General features: G+C 38.9%; 1 protein-coding gene across 2 annotated transcripts in view; it reads left to right on the top strand.

The window, feature by feature from the left end:
- ARHGEF38 (Rho guanine nucleotide exchange factor 38) overlaps window positions 1–16,982 on the top strand; it is a 129,271-nt gene that overhangs the window by 101,136 nt on the left and 11,153 nt on the right. For both annotated transcript variants that reach the window (XM_042935767.1, XM_042935766.1), the window contains 5 exons: window positions 1,725–1,858; window positions 7,299–7,403; window positions 9,161–9,283; window positions 12,666–12,977; window positions 16,392–16,535. In XM_042935767.1, coding sequence (XP_042791701.1) covers window positions 1,725–1,858; window positions 7,299–7,403; window positions 9,161–9,283; window positions 12,666–12,977; window positions 16,392–16,535 — 818 coding nt within the window. The remainder of the gene's footprint in view (window positions 1–1,724; window positions 1,859–7,298; window positions 7,404–9,160; window positions 9,284–12,665; window positions 12,978–16,391; window positions 16,536–16,982) is intronic.

Here is a 16,982-nt window from a genome sequence, read left to right as displayed (position 1 = left end):
GAGCTAACTGCTCCAACAACTTCATTTATTTTTATTGTTTTTATTTTCTAATTTTTGTTCAAAAAATATGTATGTATATTAATAAATTAAAATTATAAAGAAGGTCCCAGAATAAAAAAGTGGAAGTTGTAGAGGAAGAGACACCATAAAGAAAATTAAAAGACAGTCCATAGGCAAAGGGTTACTATCTAGAATATACAATTACTGATATTAAATCATTAATAAAAACATTTTAATACAGAAAAGATTAATAATAAAAGTAAGCAATTCAGAAAGAAGAATAAATTATTTTTTTTCAGGGGAACAATACATTTTAATTTATTTAATTTTCCTTAGAAAAAGTTTTTTTAATGTTTGTTTATTTTTGAGAAACAGAGACCTAGCATGAGTGGAGGAAGGGCAGAGAGAGAGAGGGAGGCACAGAATCTGAAGGGGCTCCTGGCTCTGAGCTGTCAGCACAGAGGCTGACGCAGGGCTTGAACTCATGAACTGTGAGATCATGGCCTGAGCTGAAGTCGGACGCTTAACCGACTAAACTAATCAGATGCTCCTCTATGTGTTTTTTTTTTTTTTTTCTTCTATTTTCTTTCTTCTTTCTCCTTCTTCTCCTTCTTTCCTGCAACATGCATGGCACTACAGTTTGCTGGGATTTGTTTTTAAATTTAATTATCATGAACCTTTTGATCATAAACGTAAATATCATGGACACGTTTCTAATTAATATTGGCCTTCTTTTTACTGGTTCTCTGGTATTCTATTTCTGAGTGTGTCATAATTTATAAAACTATTCCTTTATGAATAAACCTTTTGATTGTTTCCAACATAGTGCTATTAGGAAAAAATGCTGTAGTAAACAAAACTTTGTATGCTTGACTATGGAAAACAGATTCTCTGCATGACTTTCTGATCATAGACGATACTTTTAGCAGATTCTGCCAAATTGTTCTCCACAAAACTGCATTGGTTTAACCCTCACCAACAGTGTATTAAGATTGCCCATCTCTCCACACCCTTACCAAAACTGAATGTTAGAAATATTTAACATCTTGGGGTACCTGGGTGGCTCAGTCAGTTAAGCATCTGACTTCCGGTCAGGTCAGGATCTCCAGCCCCACATTATGCTCTCTGCTGTCAGCACAGGGCACGCTTTGGATCCTCTGTTTGCCCCTCTCTCTGCCCCTCCCCCACCCAAGATTTTTTTTTCTCTCTCAACAATAAACATTTAGAAAACAAAAAGAAATATTTAACATTTTGAACAATATGAGAGATGGAAATGATTTCAAAGATAAAAAAGTAAAGCTCAGAGAGGTGACTCAACTTACCCCAAATCTCTCAGCTAGTGGAGAGCCACTCTAGGGTCTGAGGTCTCCTTGTGTTGGATCCAGTTTTCTTACCTAGGTCATGATGCTTCATCCTAGAGACTGAAGATAATAAATGTATTATTTGAGGAGAGAGAAAGCTTTTCAGGGATTTCTTTAATGTGGGAGGTAAATGCACCTTGAGCTTTGAGGTGCTCAAGCCCTTGGACAGCTGAGTGTCTGGTCAGCAGGTTGGGCAGCTGGGGTTATGACTGGGCAGTAGCACTGGAACATACTGCATCTGCATCAGAGGGTCAAAAATCATCGAGATTTCTATCTTAAATATTGATCTTACGTACTTTGGATGAAACACACTCTTTCTATGGTGCATGTGTTCAGATCTGTGATTGCATTCTTCCATTTCAGTTCTAAAATACAAGAAGAATGATGAGGATGAATCACTTAAAGACAAACTGTCTAAACTAAATATTCATTCAATTAGTAAGAAATCAAAAAGAGTGACAAATCATCTAAAGATTCTGACCAGAGGAGAATCGCAGGTAACTTTTCTTTTGGGGTCACATACATTCTCCTGGGGAGCATGAGTGCTGATATTTGTGTAAGGTTTTGTTTGGTTGTTATCAGAGTTGTTTCTAGAACACTGAGAATCAAACTAATTGTCTGATGCTGTTCCTTTCTTTCTCCTTCTTTTAAAACTCTTTTTTTTAAATTAAGTTTCTTTATTTTTGAGAGGCAGAGAAAGACAGAGCATGAGTGGGGAAGGGCAGAGAGAGAGGGAGACACAGAATCCAAAGTAGGCTCCAGGCTCTGAGTTGTCAGCACAGAGCCCAATGTAGGGCTCGAACTTACGTACCGTGAGATCATGACCTGAGTTGAAGTCGGACACTCAACTGACTGAGCCACCCAGGCGCCCCACTTCTTCTTTTGGAGGAAGTCGAGTGGGGGTGGTTTTGATGCTATTTTAGCTGTGGTGCTTCCTTCCACTCAAGAAGGAAAGGAGAGATAAGGGCGTGAGGACAGGGCTCAACAAGGATGTCCCAGAAGTGCTGACACTCATCATCAACCAGTGCAGTCTCGCCCAAGGCAAAGTCCTCCTTTCATCTTATCTTTATTTCACTTATATTTTTTTTTTTTTAAAAAGGGTGTAGGTGCACACCTTACATGATTTTTTTTTCCCTACACTTATCCTCTTCCTCTCTCCCCACTCCTATGCACATTAAATTACTGGATAATTGTTCTGTGTCAGCTGCTTGGCCTGGTTTGAACCACTTTCATCTTGACTTCTAACAAATAATGGATGGACTAGCCAAGACTCTCAGACTTTAACGTACATAACAATTACCCAAGGAGCTACCAGGGTTCCACCTGGTTGAAGGCACAACCTAGGAGTCTGTATGTTTTACAAAAACTCCAGGTGTTTTGAAGCTAAATGACCTCGAAATAAGTGACCAATGGAACACACTTTGAGAATCACAAGATGGAAAGTTCACAGCCTGGAGATAATAATTCAGTGGCGTTCTAACCAAAAGTAGGCAGGGCAGTTCTTAAAATACCATATAGCACTTTTATTCCTTCTCATTTGCCTGATTTCAACCCTTATTATGTTAACATCTCTAAGGTTCTTAGTGTGAACTAGAGGCAACCAACCATATGATGGCTCAGCATTGGTTTTAGATGGCCTGTCCTATCTACTTCACTTGCTAGCTGCCAGAGTCTTTCCTTTTTCTGTTAAGTCTGCAGCGTTCTGACCCTAAGACCCTCTTCTTCTTCTGAATGCCTAAAAAGCTTACTGAGTGTTTCCAATCTGGGCACCATAAATATTTGCAGGAGTCAGCGCAGGGCAGAAATTAAGAGCAAAGTCATCCAGATCTGGCTTTGAACCTCACCTCTTCCGCTTAATAAATATTTGCCTTTGGGCACATAACTTAAATTCAAAGCATTCATAAAGATTATAGTAGGACCTAACTCATGGAGTGGTTGTAAGGATTAAACGAGGTGATGCTCATGAAGAAAATACCTAACACAGTGGGTAAGCACTCAATATATATTAGCTGTCATGATCATGATCATCATCATTATCATCATCATCATTATTTTATATCATTATTGTGAGAAATAAGCCCACTGACCCAATCAAAGAGGGACGCAGAGACTCAGAGCACAGTGAAGCGAGGCTTTAATCAATGTTCTTGCAAGAGTGGGTGTCTGATGGACAGGCACACTCCGGGCAGTTACGGTAGGCAATTTATTTCCTAGCATGCAAATCCGTCCCCTGATTCCTCATTGGCTGAGTACTACAAAGGTTACAGCCTTACCCGGACATCGCCTACGCCCTTTTAAGGCAAAAAGCAGTCTGATTGGAACAAATGTACATTCCTTGAGGTGATGCGGATACTGCAGTTCTTTGGCAGAGGCTTATTGCAAAGCCCACAAAAAATAAGCCTGCAAAATGGAGAGAGAAGAAGATCCAGGAAGTGAAGTATCTAAGGGTTTGGGGCTCCACTGTGGAAGGACGGGTTCGCACATACTTCCAATAGGTTGTAAACCTATTAACTAGACAGCACAGCTTTTATTTGGTATTTCGGGAAATGAATCATCTCATTTCTCACAATTACCTTGTCTTACTATTTACCTTTTAATGTACAGACTTACTTCTCCTGTAGATATAAACTCCTTTATGCATGGTGTATTAATCAGGTCTTTTATTTTCTATATTTTATGATGTTTTTAACGCCTTGGAAAAGCTGCTGGCCACTAGAGAGGCTCCTCCCAGGGCTAATCCATTCTTAAGGATAGCAAAGGGCTCAGCTGGGATCACTTCTTTCATATGCAAACCAACCAATCCTGAGTCTATAGCTCCAAACACCTGCTTATCTATGTCTCACCCAGTAAGCCTGTATTCCTTTGCCTTAAATCATCCTAGTGCCAGCTACCAGGCAACTAGAGACCATCCCTATTGCCCAAAGCCCATGGGAATTCTCTAACCTGGTCAGTCCTGAACTGTTTATCCTTACCCAGCTGTTTCTATAGGGTTTCCCACAGAAACCACAATAAAGGCTCTGGCCTTGACTTTCCCCTTGCTCCTTTCTGCCACCTGACTGAAACCTAGTGATTGTCCTGTGGCCCTGTATGGCATGCAGTGACTTCCTTTCTAGGACTTGTCAATATAATCAACTTCTTCCAAGCCTTGTTTTTGTTTTCCTGTGTGACTGCACCGACTTTACCATTTCACAGCCAACAGGGATATTTTCGGAGTCCGTGGCATGTACCATTCAGGCTAGTACTTTCTTCATGTTCTCCTAGGGGCTCACTGGGCCCATTGCATGCAGACAATCACTCCAGGCCCCTCTCTTAATGTGAAACTATAATGTGAGAAGTTTGGGACATCGTGGTGTGTGGTCATAGGTCAGGGAAAGGAAAATCAAGACATCTGAACTAAAAACAAAAATAATAAAATTGGACTGGGAATTCAGTTTGAGAAGAGACTGTAGCCTCCACAGGCATGTGTAAATGTCATGCACACAATTCTCCCCTAGTCTTTAAGATGCTGCTTCTGGCTTAAGACAATTATATTGAAGAACAATAGGTAGGTTTAATTCTGGGCAGGTTTTTGTAGAAGCAGTTACATTCTTTAACATATTTATCATCAGCTTCTGATATTTTCCAATTGTGAACTAAAAGTGAATTGTAGGTAAAGTGGCCTGAAGGGATATTAATTAGATTTTCCCCTTAATCTTTTGAGAAGATGTCCTGTCAGCAATGAAGCATTTCACTGTTAATCAGAAAATCAGCTGCATAGGCTGAACTGCAGAAGAGATAAATCTCAAATCAGTCAATTTTGCACTTGTCAGCAGCTCAAGTGAAATATTTGGTAGAGTTAGGGTATAAAACTATTACCCAAGAGGAAGATTCCATTCAATTCATCACACATGTATTGAACTATGTACCAGACACTATGTTAGAGATTGGGAATACAAAGAAATTCTGCATTCAGACTCCTTGGGTTTGAATCCTGGCTCTACTTATTAACATGAGTACATTTCTTTAACTTCCTATATTATTTAGGGTAAAGGCCAAACTTCTAACACAAAAAGATTCCAAAACAAAGTAGCTTAAGCCAGATAGTCATTTATTTCTGTCTCTTACCATAGTCCTGAGATGTGAATTCAGATGAGTGAGCTCTGCTGCACAAATGTCTTTAGGAACCCGGTTATCCCCAGTTTTGTGCTGTGCCTTCCCTAAACATACTGTCTTCATTGGCTTGGTTGAAGCTGGGTCACTGCTGTGTCTTCAGTCAAGTCCCAAGGACAATGTTACAAGGCCAAAATTCAGAAATGAAACACATCCCTTAGCTCACATCCTATTTGCCCAAACCAGTTACAAAGGGCAGAGCCAGCTGCAGGGGAGTCTGGAAAGAGCAGCCACATGTCCCACTTAACCCAGGGTGCAGATCCTACCAGCAAAAGGACGACAGGGGGGAACATCAACTATATCTGCCACACCTCTCAAGCCTCTATTTCTTTATCTCTAAAATGGGATTAATAGTGGCACCTAGGCCATTGAGTTATATAAGAACTAAAATGAGAAAAATGGAAGACAGGTTTCAGCACAGTGTCTGGATTATGGTGTTTAATAAATGTTAGCTATTATTATTATTATTATTATTAAGAAAAAATACTTGATCTCAAATGCTTGTAATTCATCAGTGGAGAGAATCACTTAAATAATTAACTAGAGCTGTGAGAGCACATGGGGGAGCAATTAATTTTCTACAGTGGAAAGAATAGGAATTCAAGGGGGGATTCATAGAAGGGGTGACAGTTGAGTCCTTAAGAAAATTAAACAGAATTCTGCAAGGCAAAAAAAGGACAGCAGCATATTCCAGCAAAATAAAGTAGCATGAAAAAGGCTTGGGTATAGGAACATAAAACTGGGCAATATTTCTCATACTGTGATCCTTGGAATCTCTTATTTTTGAATCATCTGGATCCCAGCCAAGATACACAAAATGAAATAGCTGGCAATGGGTCCTTGAAAATTGCATTTAAAATAATCTGCCCTGGCATATTGTTCTTTACATCAAATGGGGTTAGAGCATAGAGATCCTAGGCTAGGGGGTACTGAATGTTGTGTGAATTACAAAGAACTGCCCATTTAATCAAAAGCTTTCTAGATAAATAATATTAAGGGGTTTAAAAATAAAATAAAAATGAAACCATTTTCTATACATTCAATTCTAAGGTCAACCATCTTAAATCAACAAATCTATGAACAGAGAACAGCTATGGTTACTACTGTTGTGGGATTTTTTACCTTAATATCTGGATTCCCTGTCTTGCCGCTTCGAAGAATAAAGAGGTGGACGCAGAATAAAATGAGCAGCAGGCAAAAGTTTGTTAGAGTATGAGAAAATAAGAATAGTATGAAAGCTCTCTTTATAGAGAGGGGGCATTCGAAAGTGAATGCCCCTGACTGTAGACAAGGGTCTTTGTTTCACAAGGTTTTAACCCTAACCACCCCCACTCCTCATCCCCCCACCCCTGCTTCCCTTCCCCACGTTTCTTCTCAGGTTCTACCCTTATTTATAGGTAACTCCAAATGCCTTGTCTATTAATTATTTTACGAACACACAAATGTAGCATAATTTAAGTACATACATAATATATACCATTAAAAACCGCAGAGAAAAGTTTTACCTCCTACAGCTACCATCGCATAGATGAAGAAGCTATGTGAAAGCTGAGAGCAGATTAACCTCACCATGTGACTTTGCTCCACTAATTGAACATCAGTCGTGCTGTGTGCTGGTACACAGCAAGTGCCGTGCTGAGACGGTCAGCATGACATGAACGGTTTTTATCTCAACAAGGAGTTTTTGGTTTTTTTTATCATGTGCTAGGCTAATACAGTCCATGCTATTTTTTCAAAACACCAGATTTGTTTGAGTTATAGAAATAAATAATTTCATCTCTATTTTAGGTAAAAGACAATACCTTTAATAGGGAAGAAAAGCTATTTAGATCTTTAGAAAAGACGGTGAGGCATTGTGTGAAGAACATTTCCCTCTGTCTTCAACACATACAGGTAGGTGAGACAACTGTTTTTGAAGTTTCTACAAGAAGATCTTAATGTCCATGGTTATTACGAAGAGTAAATGTGAATGTTCATTTGTTTATATGATCGAATTTATATGATAAAATTCATTGTATCAGATTTGGGAGGCTGCCAACTGCAGGTGAGGGAAGCCAGTAGAAACATTTAGATTTTGCTCTTTGTCCCCTTACCTGCCCCATTTCTTCTCCCAATCGAAGTCGCCATGTTGTGGAACATGTGCTCACATGATGCTTGACCACGTGGTGCTGGGCCATCAGCATGCTTTCCTTACAACTGAGATGAATTCATTAATGCAAAATGAATTTAGCAGAAATTTTCTTTATTTGTTGTATTATACTAACACATCCCTTTCTAGTACCTAGAACACATATTTGCAAATTTAAAAGTAGGACTGAAAGAAAAAAGTAAATCAAAGAGGGGGCATAAAATGAAATTAGAGAAGTTACAGAGCAAAAAGTACATAACATAAAGGCCATATAAAAACCACAGAAACTGGGTCTCAAATTTAGCTGTAACCTTCTGAGAAGCCAACTTAAGAAAGGACATGTGATCACACAACTCTGGATGAACTGAGCACTTCTATTTATTTTATAACCAGTGTTTCATAATGCCCCCTTTACAGTTCTGAATAAAATTCACCAGTAATTCAACCCAAGGTAGGTAGGTTTATGTAAAAGAAAATAAACTCTAACAAAATACTAAGAACTACAATATGCAAATGCTCCCACACAACCATAGTAGAAGACAAAAATACCCCCCCCCCATTCCCAGTCCCTCAGGAGGTTTTCCTGCCCTTGTTGAGAATCACTGACTTAACCAAACCCATTGAAGTGCAATATAATTATATTCAGTAGAGAAAGAATTGATCTCATAAAGAAGACATAGTGTCCTCAACATCTTGATAATGGTCATGACTTTGAGACATAGACAGCTAGTAGAATTACATGTAACTCAGTTAACAAATGACCCCCTTCCCATTTCCCAGTTTTTATCTTGGATATCTATTTTTGGAAGCAGATGTTTGCATGTGTAGATAAATTATCATACCAACAGAGGATTATGTTAACAGGCATTATGATTTGGAGACAGGTTCTATGTTAAGTAACCAACAAGCCACAATCTTTTCTCATTTATTAACTGACACAAAGCCTGATTTTACCACCAGTTTTGCTAATCTCTTCCTAAAGCTCTGCTTTATGTGAAAAGAGAACTAAAACTTAATTATAACAGCCAGAGAGCACTGGGAACCTGTCCTTCTTATACATTTCATGAAGTAAATCTATCTTGGGAACATCTACAGGAAAGTCTTCTGTTTCCACTAGCTGATTCAACCAAAACATGAACATCTTCTTTTAAAGACAGCATTACATTCTCTAAAGAAAGCTGAAGACATAAATCAAAGAGAAGTGACTTCTAAAATAAGGGATCTGTAAGAACTGAATGCTGAAGAATGGCCAATGGGGGAACTTAAGATGGAGTCCCCTTAAGAAAGAAGGTGTCATACAGAGCAGTATGAGGAAGTGACAGAGGGAAAGTAAGAAAATAGATTGTTACAAGTAGTCTCATTCATCGTACAGAGCATTCATGAAATTTTTCCTTCCTTTTTTTTCTATTTATCCCTCGGTGGTAATGCAGGGTTATAATGATGAAGTGCACACTTGCAGCACATTTAAATGTACTGAACTTCAGAACTTTGCCCATTTTGTGACTTTGTTCTTGGGTTCCAGGATGCCATGCCCTTAGCGCTGCAGAGTGTAATGGAGCTCCAGGACATCTCTTGCAACAGAGATAAGGAGGAGAGGAGCCATTCAGAGACCCCGAGTAATGCCCCACAACCCTGTGGTGACTTTGTAAGTTATTTATATTCACAGATAAACTAGAAAGTAGGGTTAAGAGAAAAGTTGCTTTTTATTTGTTTTGCTAGAGTTAGAAAAAACATGCACTAAAGCAAACACTAATGTCAAAATTAATAGATTTAAATAGGAGGGTATTATTATTATTATTAACTATTTTAAAGTGGATTAGTGAAGATTTTACTATAATCAAAATTTAAGAGCGTCCCAGACTGTATTTCTAAGAGTAGTCAGTGTCTGTGTCGCTTTTAAAGTCAACATTAAGGGGCGCCTGGGTGGCTCAGTCGGTTGGGTGACCGACTTTGGCTCAGGTCATGATCCCACAGTTCGTGGGTTCAAGCCCTGTGTCGGGCAGAGTGCTGTCTCACTCTGTCTCTCAAAAATAAATAAATGTTAAAGTCAACATTTAGTTTAAGCCTGCATGTGATAGGTCATCAATTTATTAAGTTGGAACACTGTGATTTTCTTTTTTTTTTTAATGTTTTATTTATTTATTTATTTATTTATTTATTTATTTATTTTGAGAGAGAGAGCAGAGAGAGAGAGGGAGTGTGAACAGGGGAGGGGCAGAGAGGGAGGGAGACAGGGAATCCCAAGCAGTTTCTGCACTGTCAGTGCAGAGCCCGACATGGGGCTTGAACTCATAAACCGTGAGATATGGTGAGATAAGCGAAATCCAAAGCCCGACGCTTAACCAATGAGTCACCCAGACATCCCAGAATGCTGTGATTTTCTTAAAGGAGTTTCTGGAAAAGTCCAGAGTCTTTTCAGGAGGAGCAAGGATATTCTCTGAAGATGTGACTTTTATTAACACAGTATATATTGTAAAGTAAAGCCTTATTGAGAAAGGGATTTTACCTTTGAGTCATACAACTTCTGTTCTGCAGTAAAATATGTGCTTTTTATGAGTTCTCTAAAATATAAAGAATTATAAAACATAGCTAGAGCATCATAAAAACATGCTAAGGCCAAGAAAATATTTGTCTGGTAAACTAGTTTGAGTAATACAAATTTTAATTTAGTATCTTTTGTCCCATAGGTATTAATATAGCATAGTAGCATTTCAAGTATTATATAGAAGCTATAATAGATTTCTGCATCATCTTGAAGGTCCTTGAAAGTGGTATTTTATGTTGGCATTATTGGCATTTGGGGTCACACAGTTCTTCACTGAGGCCCTCGTGTTGGGGGATGTTTAGCATTTCTGGTGTAGCAGGCTCTAGATCTCAGTAATGCCCCCGATTCATCCAGTGAATACCCTCACATAGTAGTTCCAAATCCTAGGAGATGATGCAGCCCCACCCCCCAGGAAAAAAACACTCAGAAGCATCTCTCTTTCCTGGCACTGGGGAATGGAAAATCAGGATCACATGTGAATTAAGACAATCGACGAGATAAATATGAGAGCAAGAGAGAAGTTTTTCCGATGCATGTGAAGTGGAAAAAGTGTAGCTAGTTCTTTATAAATTTCTGGGCTTAATTACAGAGAATACATTTTAGAAAAGTCCTTAAGGGTTTGCTCTTTAGTTTAATTCCAATGTATTAAGTCGATGAGTATTTATTGAGCTGTCAGAGCAGGGTGTACAGCTTCTCCCTCAGCAAGCATGTCCAGAATTTGATAAAAGAAGGGCAGTGTTCTTCTCCACCTTGCATGAGACCACAAGATGATAAATTCGGCTAAATTAAAAATAATCGAGAGACATCAATATAAAAGTAACTTTTTAACTTATGAATAAAGTATATTAAACTTTTTAAAAAACCAAATATTAATAAGAGCTCAAAAATCTATCTAAAGGCAGAGCCGTGTTTTTATCTAACCTTAACTAATACTTGCCTACATGTTTTGTATAGGACAAAATATTAAAAGAAATTCTGATTCTTATTTGTTCCAACCATAATTCCTATGTCTGGGTGAATCAGTTTATGTCTATGGTCCACAGGATATATATATAGTAATTATGTTGTGATATTGTAATTATATTACCTGTAGAATCCAATCAAGTTACAAATATAGTAATTTATCCAAGAACAGTAAACAGATTCTTCATTTAGTCAAAGGACTCATTAAATAGTCTGCTGGTGTATATTGATTATCTTATAAACTAGACATCAAATTTAATCTGTGTAGTCTATTGCTAGTACCAGTAAGAGATTGGTTTCCCCTCTCTGTAGATTTCCTGTGAGTTCAGACAAAGTTACCAGAGGCTGTTTACTGCTTAGATGCTGATTCCCTAGGACATCTTTCAGGGTACAAAGGAGAAACCTACTTCCAAATTGCTATGACATAATCACGTAACCCAAGCATATATGATAAAGGGTAAAGTTGGCAGTCAGCAGATAGGATACTATTTGCACTTCAGAAGAGAGGGGGAGGAAAGAGAAGTACTAGAAATTAAATTCAGTGTGCCCAGGAGCTGGCATGGGGTTGGGGGTTAATATGAAGTTCATTTTCCTTTCTTTTAATTCTTTTTTATTTATTTATTTGACAGAAGAAGAGGGAGAGAGAGCAGGGGGAGGAGCAGAGAGAGAGGGAGAGAGAGAATCCCAAGCAGGCTCCACGCTGTCAGCACAGAGCCCGACACTGGGCTTGATCTCACAAACTGTGAGATTATGACCTAAGCCAAAATCCAGAGTTGGACGCTTAACCTGCTGAATGAACCAGGTGCCCCATGAAGTTCATTTTCAGTGACTCAGACCTAATAATGTAACAATTTAAGAAACGAAACAAAACCAGCATCAGTTTAGTCTTTCAATGTGTTTAAAGAGCAAGCAATAATTCTGTTGTCATTTCTATCACAGGAGCAAAATACCTATAATAAGGAGGTACTTATCTATATAGGGAATACAATTCCACTACCCACAATGAGTTACCAGGGTAGCCAAGGAATTGAGATGGATGTGGGAGGAACAGGATATAGTCTCTTCTAAGACTATATTCCTTTTGTTGCCTGCAAAGGAAGGAAATGATATGGTGAGTCATTTGCAGTCTTAGGGGTCAAAGACTAGAGTTTGCCTCCCACCCCATGGGCTGGAGTAGCTCTGTTTGGCTCTGGGATTAGAAAGAAAGGGAAGAGAAAGAGTTGAAGGAGATGACACCAATGACAAAACTAGTGGCCGTAGAGGGAAAGTTGAGTGTATTTTGGGTGTGCAGGCTTTAATTTTTGTATTCCTCTATTCCTCCTCCTAGAGTCCCTCTTTTAAGTCCTGGAGTGGGTTTAGCTAGACAGAAAAAAAGATCACATCCTCTCTTAACTTGGCTCAATACTTTCCTGCCTTTCTTTGTGCTCCTTCAGGGAGGACGTAAGCCTACTGGTGATAGTGCAGGACATGTACTAGTTGTTGCTTACTCTGTGACAGCATTGTTTTTCTCTTTTGGCAGGCAGCCCATTTACAGAGGCTTGTCCTGATGCCCCTGTCAGCCCTGCTGTCCTTGTTCCCTGGGCCTCAGAAGCTCATCCAAAAGCGCTATGACAAATTGCTGGACTGCAACAGCAACCTACGACGGGCAGCAGGAGATGAGTCAGACTTGGCCAAAAAGGAGTATGAGGCCCTCAATGCCCAGCTTGTGGAGGAGCTCCAGGTGTTCAACCAGGCTGCCCGGAAGATTCTGTGGAACTGTCTGTGTAGCTTCGTCACTCTCCTTGGGGACCTGACACTTGTGGCTCAGCAGGTTTATTCCACGGTGGCACCGGTAAGCTCAGTACCAGCTCCTGCTACCTTGGCCTGCGAGATCTACTAGAAACCACAGCCATGAAGGGGCGCCTAGGTGGCTCAGTCGGTTAAGTGCCTGACTTCGGCTCAGGTCATGATCTCAGGGTTCATGAGTTCGAGCCCCTCATTGGGATCTGTGCTGTCAGCTCATAGCCTGGAGCCCGCTTTGGACTTTGTGTCCTGCCCCTCTCAAAAATGGATAAACATTAAAAAAAAAGAAAAGAAAGAAAGAAAGAAAAGAAACCCACAGCCATGTCAAGTGGCCCTGTTCACAATGGGTATGTGTGTGGTGCATGTGTGTGCCTGCGGCAGGGGCTGTATTTTAACTGAAGCCAGTCATATAGTCTGTTTCTTTCTCTTTCCTCCATAGGAAAATTTCCTAGTTCAGGTTTGTTGTGACTTGCACACGTGTATTTCTTTTTGGAGGTTCCTCTTTGAATACCAAACACCTTTTAGCTTTGTTCCACTCATCAGTGAAGCCAGGGTAGCTCCACCTACTTGATGCTTTGCTAAAGTTTATCAATATTTATTTTGTATTCTCTTCCTATTCAACAGTTCTTCAATGCTAACCATGACTGTAAGATATGGATCCAAAAAGAAGGCCATCTCAATGTAATGACAGAAACAGGGTAACTGTCAAACCAGTCACTTTTGCTTCTGTTTTCCTCTATGGAAAAAAAAAAAAAAAAAGGCCTAGGGTGTGTGTGTGTGTGTGTGTGTGTGTGTGTGTGTGCGTGTGTGTAATTTACCTTTCCATTAGGATATGATTTTATGACTATTTCCCTGACGGAGAAGAAAGATATTTACAACCTAATATCAACTTAAAAAAATCAGTGTGGTTTGTTTGCACCTCATTTCAATTAGTTCTCATTCAGCTGGGTAGATATTTAATGGGCAACATTTGGAGGAAAATTAATTGTCCTGACTTTATTTTTCACTGTGTATTTAATTAACTTTTAGCTTATCCTTTGAATTAAATTAAGGTGAATAAACAGGTGCTATACTTATATGGTTCAAAAGGCAAAACTACATAAAAATATATAAGCAGCCTCACATAGACTCCTGTCCCCTAATGACTCATCCCCTACTCCACCCCCACTGTTACTAATTTATCCGTTTATGGTTTCTTCATGCCATTAGAAGTAAGTGCAAATATGTATATATTCTTCTGTATATATTTTTCCTATATAAAACTAGGAAATTATGGCAGCATTCTGCAGTTTAACCTTCTGGGGATGCATCCATGTCAGTACACAGAGAGCTTTCTCTTCTCTTCTATAGCTTCATACTAGTCTACTGCATAGCTATACAATAGTGTACAACCAACCCCCTATTTTCTGGATAACGACTTTATTGAGATATCATTCACATACCATATATTCCACCCATTTAAAGTATGCGATTCCACAGTTTTTAGTATTTTCACAAGAGTTGTGCAGCCATCACCACAATCAATTTTATAACATCATCATCACCCCCAAAATAAACCCTGTGCCATTAGCAGTGAATCCACATTTCTGCCCAACCTCCCAGCCCTAGGCAATCACCAATCTATTTTCTGTCTCTATAGACTTACCTATTCTGGACATTTCATATAAATAGAATTTTATAAAATGTGGTTTTTTGTGACTGGCTTCTTTCACTTAGCATAATGTTTTCAAGTTTCATCCATGTTGTGGCATGTTTCGGTACTTAATTCTTTTTATTGACAAATAATATTTCATTGTAGAGATATACCACATTTTATTTATCCATCACCAGTGGATGGACATTTGGGTTATTTCCACTTTTGGCCAAGTATGAATACTGCTGCTATGAACATTTGAGATCTTAGTGAATGTATGTTAGTGGATGTATGTTTTCATTTCTTTTGGGTACATATCTAGGAGTAGAATTGCTGGATCATATGCTAACTCTTGTGTTTAACCTTTTCAAGAACTGCCAGACTTTTCCCAAGTGGCCACACTATTTTACATTCACAACAGTGATAACTGAGGTTCCCATTCCTTACGTCTACCTGTCTTTTTTTTTTTTTTATAGCCATCCCAGTGGGTGTGAAGTGATATCTCATTATGGTTTTGATTTGCATTTCTTTGATCATTTCCTTATTTTAAACTTTTTAAATTGAAGAATAACTTATGTATGGTAAAGTGCATCAGTCTGAAGTGCCCATCTCAATGAATATTTGCAAATACATACATCTGTGTAACCACCATCAAAATCTAGACATTAGCCTTTTCCAGTTCCCCTTAAGAGCCACTCATGACCACTCCTTGGCTACAGTCCCTCAAAGGTAACCATTTTTCTTACATATATATCGTAGACTGTTATGCCTGGTTTGTATTTCATGAAAATGGAATCATACGGTATGTATAGCTTTGTGTATTAACCTGTTCCTACGGAAGGATATTTGGATGATTCCAGTTGCCTATAGCTGCGTAACAAATTACACAAAATATGGCAGCATGTAACAACCAATAGTCATTTATTACAATCGTCTCTCATGGTTCTGGAGGTTCACTGGACTCAAGGCAGTCATTCTCAGGGTCCCTTATAAGGTTGTAGTCTGATAATAGCTGGGGCTAGAGTCATCTCGAAGACTTCCTCAGGCCCATGTCTGAGGTGGGAGATGGGGTGATGACAGAAGACTCAAACAGTTGCGACTAGGACAGTTGGGGCTCCATAGACCTCTCACCCTGCTCCGATCTTTCAACACAGTCTTTTGATATGGTGGCCACAGTGCAACTGGCCTTCTTCCATGGTTAATATTAAGTCTCCCAGAGTGAGTGTCACAAAAGAAACCAGCAGAGGCTACACAGTCTTTTTAGCCTAATCTTGAAAGTCAGATAGCATCACTTCTGTCGTTCCATTCATTTCCATTCTGTTCATGGAGGCAATTAAAAAAAACCACCCACTTTTGAGGGGAGAGGGCATGGACTCCACTCCACTTCCTGAGGAGAGGCATGTCAAAGAATTTGCTGATTTGCTTTAAAGCTGCCACAGGTTCTTAACAATGTTTCTTGTTTTAGCTTCTTTCTCTTTCCCCCTATCCCACCCTACCACATTGGAAGACCCTCTTGCCATCAATTCCTGAGCCCTTCTTCCAAAATTCCATTGTTTTTTTTATTTCTCTTGTGTTCTTTTATTTAGGCTTGAACCTTTAAAAAAATTATCCCTATCATTTTAGTGAGGTTTCCAGAGACAGCAAACTAAATTAGACTTTTTTTAAAAAAGTTTATTTAGACCATTTTTATCTAAATCTTCTAACATTGTCCCAATCTCTTGCTGTGGAGCTATCTTACACTTTCTTTGCTTGTCACAACTCTACTAAATTCAGTATCTAATATGGTTAAATAGTTGTCTGAGAAGAATGCCATATCATTTCTACCTATAGGTACCACTGCTGGCCTCGAGCATCTCTGAAATTCAGAATCGAGTACTAGAAGAGGTTCAAAATCTTAATTTTGTAAAGGACAACAGTGCCACCTTTATTGAGAGGAAACTTAGTTTTGAAAAGAAGAAGCCTGTGCAAATTCTGGTGAGTTTGGTAGGGTTCGTGACAATGACTATCACTTATTTTCCTTGTTCAAATCACAGTGTATTATTTTTCATATCACTTATCTCATCCTAGTATCCTGTAACTTACCTACCTATTATATTTAGGATTTCTTGTCTACTTCTACTTTCTATACTATGAGTTCTGTAAGGTCCTAGATTTTTGCCTGTTTTATAGATGACGTATTCCAAGATGCTAAAATGGTGCCTGACAACAGATATAAATATCTCCTGAATGAATGAATAGAATTTTATAGAGCAAAATCATATAGTCCAACTCTTTCATTTTTCTAGATAAGGAATCCCAGGCACTGAAGATAAAGTGGCTTTCTCAAAATCACTAGAGGCAGAGCTGGGAGGGGCCTAGGCCTTTTGACTCATGCCTAATTTACTGATATTGTTTCCCAGAAAAAGACATGCACATATACAA

Source organism: Panthera leo, chromosome B1 (genome assembly GCF_018350215.1).
Source record: "Panthera leo isolate Ple1 chromosome B1, P.leo_Ple1_pat1.1, whole genome shotgun sequence".
Taxonomy (NCBI): Eukaryota; Metazoa; Chordata; class Mammalia; order Carnivora; family Felidae; genus Panthera; species Panthera leo.
This window is presented reverse-complemented; position numbering and strand designations above follow the sequence as displayed.